The 10260-nt window shown below is 39.7% G+C and overlaps 1 protein-coding gene across 1 annotated transcript; it reads left to right on the forward strand.

Annotated features, from left to right (window-relative positions):
• Positions 1 to 1331: 1331 nt before the first annotated feature.
• Positions 1332 to 4120, forward strand: LOC122059084 (myrcene synthase, chloroplastic-like). The gene is made up of 5 exons (XM_042621781.1): positions 1332 to 1461; positions 1564 to 1840; positions 2400 to 2781; positions 2904 to 3122; positions 3586 to 4120. Exons 1-5 carry the CDS (start codon positions 1453 to 1455, stop codon positions 3743 to 3745), a joined length of 1047 nt encoding a protein of 348 aa, XP_042477715.1. The 5' UTR covers positions 1332 to 1452; the 3' UTR covers positions 3746 to 4120.
• Positions 4121 to 10260: the final 6140 nt, after the last annotated feature.

Genomic DNA, 10260 nt, shown 5'->3' on the forward strand with positions numbered 1-10260 from the left:
ACAGCTGGCCTCAAGGCTTTAAAATGCATTGTACAATGTTAAGTAGGCTAAATGACATCAACTAGTTCAGTAACCTCCCCCTATGCAATGTAAGAGTAAATTTTGAATATCTTCACTGATCTTTCAAATCGCCTGGTACTAAGCCCTCTCCTAGTGGGGACCTCTCAATGATCTCCCAGGTGAGTCTGATACACTTTTCGTATCTTGGGTGTTACAACAAGGTGTAGTAGCATGTGAAATTTGGTGGCCTAAGATCACAGTGCATCCCTGCTCTTGCGGATTGACAGCTCAATAATGAATGAGACCCAAACAAATCAATTAACTTAATATGTGCATGTGAAACGGATTGGATTATGTCGATATTTTGATGTACATTAGATTTCCAAAATCATGCATGCAATTGCATCAATGTGTATGTACTAGAACATCATGTGATAGGGTCATGCGCTTTGTCATGCCGTAGGCATGTGTCATGAATGTTTTACTCACTGAGGTGGTTAGCTTAACCCATTGTTACAATTGTTAGCTTATACCAAGGGGTGATCCTATGACTCTGTTATACTTTTGTATTATGTGAAGTAATGTGAGACTTGTTTGGTATATTGTATTGTGGTTGCTATCTTTGATCATTTGATAAGCGTCCATGAGGGTGTGATCATACCCTATCCTGGGTTTGTGTCGTGATAGATTGAGCTATTTAATTCTTCTTTTAAAGAGTATTTGTATTATTCTTTAAACCTTTTCTTTTCTTTTTTCTTTTCTTCTTTTTTCTTTTTTTTGTTAAAGATCAGCAAATGAATATCATTAAATCAAAAAATGAAAAATTACAAAGAAAAATCGTTGATCATGAGCTTTGCGGCTAAATTTTCTGCTCTAATGATTGGCATTGCTCACTACTTAAAAAAAAAAATGAATGGTATTTCTGAGCTAAAGAGTAAAGAATTGACCACATGTCGATCGAATATGACTCTATAACTGTTGTTCTCTTGGATCAAAAACTCAGCCCCGTGAACTCTTGAGTTTTCCCCTATATAAAGATGGCAAGTTAAGACTCACTTCTCAGCTGTAACTGAGCCACCCTTTCACCTTCATATTAAATATTTTCTTTCTCAGAAATCTCTTTCTAGCCCTGCTAGTAGGCTATTGCATCTCCAATTCCATAGCATAGATAAATCTGTAAACCAGCCCATTATGAAGGGTATCATAGCTATGCCTAAGCATGTTAGCAGCATGGTTTTAGGTACCAGCCTCGGATCATTCTATGGTATTGATATCTTTGAGGGTAAAACTGTTCGATACAACTGATATAGACCGACACTGTCTATATATCCAATCCGATCCCAATACCCAATACCTGAAACCATAGTTACCAGTGATGGTGCCACGAACAGGCGAACTGCCAACTTCAAGCCAAACATTTGGGATTATGATTCTGTGCAATCAATACAAAGCATGTTCACGGTGAGAGAGATTTAGCAATTGCTAGTTATCATATAATATTATTCTCTTACTATATATAATATATATATAAATACTGACAAGTATTTCCTTTTCATGAAATAGGGGGTCACCTGCAAAAGTCGAGTGGAGAAGTTGAAGGAGGATGTAAGGCTTTTGCTCATAAATAATAACCAAATGGTCCCATTGGCTCAGCTCGACTTGATTGACGACCTCCAAAGGTCAGGTCTGGAGTATCACTTTGAGAAGGAAATCAAGGAAGCATTAGATGCCGCGATATCAATCATAAACAGAAGTGGGAGAATAAGTGGTGTTGATGATCTCCATTCTACAGCTTTATACTTCAGGCTCCTCAGGCAACATGGTTATTTTGTGTCACAAGGTACCCCCAACCCGTTGCCCATTTTTTTTCTTTTCACTAGAAGATCAGAAATTTCATTAAGAAAAATGAATAAAAAAAAACAGAATTTCGTCGACATTACATGGGCCCCTTTCCTCGTTGATTTCAATAATTTCATTAAGAATTAAGAAACAAATTCTTTAGGGGATTTTCTTGCCAAGTTAACAGAAAAATTTGTTTATTTATTTTCAATTCTGTCTTGGCCTGCTTTGGTTAGAATGGATCTGGAAATGAATGCTCTTAGCTAGGTGTCCTCCTTATCATTTATTATAATTCTTGCTGTTCTTCAGGCTTGGTTTTTATGGGCCTTTGACTTTCTGCCCTACTGATGGCAATGCTGAAGTTGGGGGTAGTTGGTTTGGTCCTTTATTGTCTCATTGGCACAGTCTTTTTGTGCGGGGCAGGTTCACTGTTTCCAATTTTATACATTTACCCCATTTTTTAAATCTTCAATACAAATGATATTCTAGCAAAAAATTAAAAAATATATATATATACAAATTTCACTTATCCTAATTTCAACACTTTTTTGACCTGTGAGATGTTGATGTGTTTAGTAGCTTCATGGATGAAACGGGTAATTTCATGACAAGCCTTTCTGAGGACGTTAAAGGAATTCTTGGATTGTATGAAGCTTTGTACCTTGCTGTAGAGGGTGAAAACATAATGGACAAGGCTAAAGCTTTCTCTACCAGAACTCTGAAAGATCTCAGCAAAGGAAATATGGACCCATACCTTGCTGAACAAGTTGCCCGTGCATTGGAGGTTCCTTCCCACTGGAGGGTGCCATGGTCAGAAGCAAAGTGGTACAGTAATGCATATGAGAGAAGAGAACATATAAAGCCTACTTTACTGGAACTCGCCAAGTTGAACTTCAACGTGGTGCAAGCTACCCATCAAGGAGAGCTCAAGGAAATATACAAGTAAGGAAACCCAAATGATTGATTAATCATGGGTTTGATAAGATCTGAAGTGAGAAAGTTAGTTTGTGATGAATAATTACAACCTAATGAAAATTTTATCTTCTTTCTCTACTGTTGTGTAGGTGGTGGAAGAATGAGGGCCTTGTTGAAAACTTGAGCTTTGCAAGGCATCGACTAGTGGAATGTTTTTTATGGGCAGTGGGAACAATGTTTGAGCCTCAATATGGTTGTCTAAGAAAATGGCTAACGAAAATCATCAATCTGATTATCCTAATTGATGATGTTTATGATATATATGGCTCATTGGATGAACTAAAGCAATTCACTGATGCAGTGGACAGGTTAGCATCAAGAAGCCAGAGTAAATATCATAGCCTTTAACTCCAATGATGAATATAGAGTTTAGTAGAGGTCCCATATTGCTGAGAGATTGGTTATGGATGATGAGGATGGAGGGAGTGGTGAATATTCACGTATGTGAATGTACGTAAACGTCCCTGATCCATGGATATGGCATCTATTAAATGAGGAGAGAGAAAATAGATGCCATATCCACAGACCAGGGATGTTCACGTACATTCACATGCGTGAAGATTCATCGGACTCGAGGATAGACCCTCTTCAGGTTCCATCAATGCATTGCTTGGTTCCCTACTGATGGCAATGCTAAAGGTGGAGGTCCAAGTTGCGACTGTTATTCAGTTTTTACTGTAATTTTTCTTATTGTTGTTTTTTGTTCTTAATAAAATTATCCTTTAGTGAAAAATAAATTATTGAACATATCCAAATATTTTCCTTCTCAAGGTGGGATGACAAGAAAATTGAGCATCTTCCAGACTATATGAAAATATGTTTTCTAGCACTTTATGGAACGACTGATGAAATCTCCAGTGGCGTTCAGAAGGGCCGGAATATAAACATCATAACTCATCTTAAGAAAGTGGTAAGTACATTAATTATTTAAAGTTTTTTTTCTATTTCGTTTTTCCCTTCTTGTTCTTCTCTATCTCAAAGTCATTTTATTTGATAATCTTGATTGAACTCAGTGGACAGATTTTTGTAAAGCATTATTGGTGGAGGCAAAGTGGTACAATAGCAAATACTCTCCTTCTCTACAAGAGTATCTAGACAATGCATGGATCTCTTCCTCAGGGGCCATCCTTCTACTACATGCATACTTTGCTCTAGCGGAAGAGACAAGTGATGATGAAGCAGATTCCTGAAGACCAATCAAGATCATAGTTAACAAATTCGGATTCGGGAATTATTCGAGCGGAGAATTATTCGGAATAATTCGGTTGATTAATTTAAGGACTCGGTCAAAAAAGCGGTCAAAAAAGCTTATTGGGTTTTTTTTTTTTTAAATACTGTTTAAGTGGACCAAATAATTCGGTTTAATTCGGATTCGGTCCGAATTATTCACGTTTTATATTCGCTTTTGAAAAAATCGTGAATTTTACCGAATTTTATTTTTAATTCGGATTCGGTCAGAATTTTTGATAAAATTCAGAAAAATTCGGTACTGATCAAGATCTTGTGTACTGTCCATCCATGATCGTTCGACTTTGCAACGATTTATAGACTTCAGCGGTATTACTTTTTCTACAAAATTATGTTGCTAACATTTTTCCTTTCCAATGGAGTGGGAAAAATTCGCCCACCATTGGTGATGTGACCATGTGATGATACTCTTGTCCCATCACAAACTCACACCCCTTAATATTATTTGGGGTGGAAAGTACCCCCCTTGGGCATCCAACAGTACATATGCCCATGGGTGAAAGGAAACTCGGTCGAAACCCTATTACCCATTTCAAATAGGGATACTAGCATAACAATTTGCTATGAACTATCTCTTGGCCCTTCCATACTTTTTTTTATAAGTGCAGTGACTAAGATTGTGCTTTAATTGATACGATGAAGACGAAGTCAGATTATTTTGGTAATATGAGCACGGGGTGTTTTAACAGGCAGAGTTGGAGAGAGGCGATGCTCCATCATCAATCCTATGTTACATGAGGGAAGCAAAAGTTTCTGAGGAGACAGCTCAAGAGCACATAAAAGAGATGATAGAAGACTCATGGAAGAAAATGAATGAAAAATGCATCTCCCACTCATCTCATTTGCCCTCTATGTTACTTAATTTCACCTACAACGTTGCACGAGTAGCTCATTTTTTTTACCAATATGAAGATGGCTTTGGGGTTCAAGACCGTGAAACTAGACATAATGTTGTGTCTTTACTAGTTGAACCTATCCAACTTCATCCCAACGAAACTTACTCCATTTAATGCTGATAGGTGATGGTTTCATTTATAGCCAATAAAAAGAGGACAACAGTAACATGATGACAGTGGTGGTGTTTTATTTGAATTTTCAAAACGTAAAAGTGTAACTTACATATATATTTTGTTGTGTTTTAGTCATTTTCTCTTGGTATTTTCAATCGTCACAGCAATGTAAATCAGACATGGTAATACTTTAATCAAATAGACCAGGGACGATGTGGTTGGACATCTCAGAAATTTCTAAGCCAAACTGCAGAGCTTACCATGAATTTTTTTTCTCCGGCCATCAAATGTTTGATAAACGGGAAATTTACAACGCCACCCCCTTAAAAATGTCACTATTTCAAAGACGTCCCCTGCATAATACCAAATTATATTCAAACCCCTTGCCATTAAAAATCACAGAATACACCTTATATGCTGATGTCAGCTAGTATATATTTTCTTAAATACCAAAATACCCTTGCAAAAGGTGAAGTACCTAATATACCTTCTACATTTTTTTTTTTTTTTTTTGCTAAATGGTCATTTGTATTAAAATAGGAGAAAATAAATGTACAAAAAATGGAAACTAGAGAGAATAACAAAACATATCTCCACTAGCTCCAAATCCCACCTTCAGCATTGCCATCAGTAGGAAAGGGAGCTAGGAAGCAAACCAACACCAAATAAAGCAACACCCCGACAAGGAGCCAAAAAGAAAAAAATAACTATGTCATTCTGAAACGAAGTCTGCAATTTGCATCATCTCTCAGAAGGTCTTGGATAGAGGCAGACCACGAGGGCGCCAAGGTGCTCGACTCTTCTTTTGCTGCTGACCTAGTCAGATAGTCTGCAACTTGGTTAGCTTCCCTATAACAATGAGAGATCTTCTACAAAATGGAGTTTAGATAAGCCTGAATTTCCATCCATCTCTATTTCACAAACCAAGGGGTCATACCCTTCTGAGTCAGGAGGACCACTACTGCTAAGTCACATTCGATCCAAAGCTTTGAGGCCTGGACATTATGAGCATACTCCAGCCCATGACCAGCGCCCAAACCTCAGCTTCCAAATTTGTGGCAACTCCAAGGTAAGACCAAAAGCTATAAATTATTTGAGCCCTATGATCACGCATCGCCCCCACCAGCACCAGCCTTACCTAGATTGCCCAGCGAGCACACCATCGATGTTCAGTTTCATCCACCCATCCTTAGGAGAACACCAATGGACTTCAAGGAACCGCTTAGGCGAAGCCTTCTGAACCGCTAACTCCAGCTTATGGGCACACTGTAAATCTTGAACAGATTTCACCTGACCCTTAAGGCCAAGCCCAAGGGTCTTTAGATCTCCTTTGATGGATAAGAAAGATTGTAATGGAGACCTTCCAGCCCCTTGAAACCTTCTGAGTTCCTTTCCCACCAAATAAAGTAGGGGATTAAGACATAACCAGCCTTCCAAGCCTCCTTCATCCCAAAAAATATGCGATTTTCGGAACCACCATTTGCAATAATCCTCCACCCTTTGGAAATGGACTTGCCAAAGCACTCCAAAGCAATCAGCAAATAAACGCCATAGCTCACGGGCATACTCACAGTGAAAAAATAAGTGCATGATTCCTCTTCCCTCCTACACAGATCAAATCTAGAAGCAAAGGCAATGCCTTTCCCCTTCACCCAATCATCACAAGACAATTTGCTATGCAGTAATTTTCAGCCAAAAATAGATAGACACGGTTGTAGATACGAACCCCAAACAATCTTAGACCAGCTCACTTTTTTATTTTTCTTCCTTAGACCATCCCAGGCAGATTTGGTATTAAAAGTACCAAGCAGAGACAGTCCCCAGTAGCAAGTATCCTCCTTTCCTGTAACTATGGGAATATCTTTAATTTTTCCAAAAATTTGATTAAGAAAACTGAAGATACCTTTGGAAAACTCCACTTCCCCTCTTCAATAAAACAGCAACCACCATCTCTCTACACCGGAAATCAATGAGAGGAAGAGGAGAAATCTTCCTTATAGACTCCGACCCCAGCCAGCGATCAGACCACATATTGATGGAGCACCCATTTCCAACCACCCACCTCTCATAGGATGAGACAATGTCCCACGTTTTCCTTATGCCCTTCCAAATCGAAGAAGATTTGTGGCTAGACTTCAGTGAACCATCTTAATTAATAAATCTCGCTCGCAGGAAAGAGTTCAACACTGATTTTCCATGCTTCATCTGCCACACCAGCTTACAAAGTTAGCTCCTCTCATCCTTCTAATGCCAAGACCACCCTCTTGCTTAGGCTTACACACATCCTCTCACTTAACAGTAATCTTTTTGACCGAATCCACCTCCCCCATCCATATAAAATTTCGAATCCATTTCTCTAGCAATTTAACAATATAATCAAGCCACCAATAGATTGAAAAATTATGGACTGGCATGCCAGCAATCACTGAGTGCACTAGCTCTACCCGACCGGCCATGGAGAGTAATTTTCCACTTCAACCCTGAAGCCTCCCCTTAACATTATCCATCAAGGGAAGCAACATATTCATCCGAACATAACCTTTAAATAACTCCACTCCTAGGTACCTTGTTGGAAGCAAGCAGGTCGGGATACCCAGGGTGTCTGAAACAAATCTTTTCCTGTGAGGGGCCACTTTTCTGAAGAAAAGTTTGCTTTTATCCAGGTTAAATTTTGGACTTGAAAATTCCTGACACTTCTGGGAAAAAGATTGTAAATTCTTGATATACATGGCTAAGGCATTCATAAAAATGAAGATGTCATCCGCAAACAGCAGTTGGCTGGGAACCTCCACACCTCTCGGGCCAGGGAGAGCTTTTAGCTTCCCTTCACAAGGTAGACGCTGCAGCCCCCTACACAGAACCTCTTCAGCCAGAATAAAGAGCATAAGAGAAATGAGATCCCCCTGTCTCAATCCTCTTTCCACCCCGAAAAAACCCACCGGACCACCATTTAATAAAATAGAAATTTTTGAAGACACAAAAATTTGATGCAGCCAACTAACCCACCTATCCAAAAATCCAAACTTCCTTAACACTGCAAACAGAAAATCCAATGATAAGGAATCATAAGCTTTCTGCACGTCAAATTTAATTCTCATTCCTCCACCCCTCACCGTAACATGAACAAGGTTTGCCAATTCTGAGGCTAGAACAATATTGGAAGAAATTACCTTCCCCTTTTTGAAATGCCCCTTGTTCCTCTGGGATCAGCCTTGGCAATAATTTAGCCAGTCTCTCAGCCATCACCTGCGATATGGCCTTACAAAAAAAATTCGCTATACAGATGGGACAAAATGTATCCAAGGAAATTGCCCCCTCAACCTTTAGAATCAAGGTTGAGAAAGAATTATTGATACCCCTTGGAAACTTTCCTGAGCAAAAAAAAATGGTCTCACCGCCTTTGTGAAGTCCTCACCTATAATATCCCAACATTTTTTAAAGAAAGCACCCGGGAACCCATCTGGACCCGGAGAGCTATCTAGATCAAGGTCTTATACCACTTGTTTTACCTCCTCCATGGATGGAATCGCTTCCATAGCCTCCCTATCATTATTGTTAATTTCCTCAGGAATAACATCCATTAAGTCCCAATGAGGAACCCAAGGGGTGGCCTTGTGAAAATTTTCATAATAATTAGAAACAAACTCAACCAGGTGTCTCTGTTCTGAAATAATAACCCTGTCCTCTCACTTAAGGAAGCGAATCTAGTTCTTAGAATGCTGAACTCTCACTAATAGGTGAAAAAACTTTGAGTTATGGTCCCCTAATTTCGCCCATTTAATTCTAGCCTTCTCTTTCCACAATTTTTTGTGACCTTCTACTGCTTTCACCCATCTGGTTTCTGCATCCGCCTCCTTTGCAAATAGATCCTCTATCATACCTTGCTGCTCAATCAAATCTTGCACCCCGTTAAGCTCTGCTTTGGCAGTCTGAAGCTCCCTATTGACATTTGGGAAATTTTCTTCGGACCACTGCCGAAGGATCAACTTTAATCTCTTGAGTTTTTTAGCCCAGGAAAAGACTCGGTTGCCCCTGACTTCCTCCACCCATCTAGACTGAACCACATCCAAGAAGTTAATATGCTCCATCCAAAACCTCTGAAACCGAAAGGGAGCATTAGTTGATTTAGGCAGCCCATGCGAGCTAATCAACAAGGGGGCGTGGTCAAAGGCTAATCGAAGAAGGACTCGCTGACCACAATCCCCAAAGAGATTCAGCCACCTCTAATTATAAAAACTGCAATCCAAAACCGCCGCGACATTGCCTCTTCTTTAATTATTTGACCAGGTGAATATTTTTCCCTAGGAAGGAACCTTAATAAGGTCACACGCATCAACCATGGCTTGAAAGCTGACCTAAGATTAAATCGACCTGGACCCCTCTTCTCGTACAATTATAAGGTTGAATTGAAATCACCTACCATGACCCACGGGAGAGAAAGGGAAGAAGTCACCACCAAATCGGACCAAAGCTGCATGCGATTTTCTCAAAAGCAATTCACATGAATAAAAGACACTAACACATTTTGACCCTGCCATTCTAGAATCACTAAAATGAACTGATCCGATTGTTACACAATCTTGGGCCGCGGTAAACCATGCCTCCACACCACCTAAATATTCGGATGTTTATCAGGCCGCTCATTATGAAGGTAATCCACCGAATTGCCCAATTTATTAAAGAAAAAAGTGGGAAAATCCGATGAATCCACCATTGGTTCTACAATGCAAACAACCTTGGGAATGAATTCTTGTAAATGCAGTTGCAGAGCTTTACCCGCCACTGCCTTCTTGATACCTCAGATGTTCCAGAAGAAAATCTGCATAATCAACTATGGTTACAAGGACCCAAGTCAGACCTCCCTATCTGACCGACAATCCTTTCATCTTCCATTCTACACATAGCATCATCCAACCTCTCTATATCAGAGATTACCACACTCAGTCAACCTTCTCTAGCAGAAGTATCCACACCATGATGGGCTATGGACATCACACCTCGTCCTTTCTTGCTTTTCCTACTCACTTCCCAAGTAAAGCCACCTCGCGCAGCACCACCTCTAGCCGTAGCATGGGTGACGATGCCTTCATCCCTATTCTGAGATTGCAATGCAAGAGAGGAGTCTCCACCGACCTCATCAATAGGCAGAGCTACCATTTGTTGGGGGCACCTTGTCTCTACAATGTTC

The sequence above is a fragment of the Macadamia integrifolia genome, chromosome 13 (assembly GCF_013358625.1).
Source record: "Macadamia integrifolia cultivar HAES 741 chromosome 13, SCU_Mint_v3, whole genome shotgun sequence".
NCBI classification, from domain to species: Eukaryota; Viridiplantae; Streptophyta; class Magnoliopsida; order Proteales; family Proteaceae; genus Macadamia; species Macadamia integrifolia.

Excerpts from the sequence above, each read along its gene's own strand:
- LOC122059084 (XM_042621781.1), top strand. Across the intron at positions 1,841-2,399 it reads TGGTTATTTTGTGTCACAAG|ATGTTGATGTGTTTAGTAGC; the intron begins GTACCCCCAACC and ends TTGACCTGTGAG. Across the intron at positions 3,123-3,585 it reads TTCACTGATGCAGTGGACAG|GTGGGATGACAAGAAAATTG; the intron begins GTTAGCATCAAG and ends TTCCTTCTCAAG.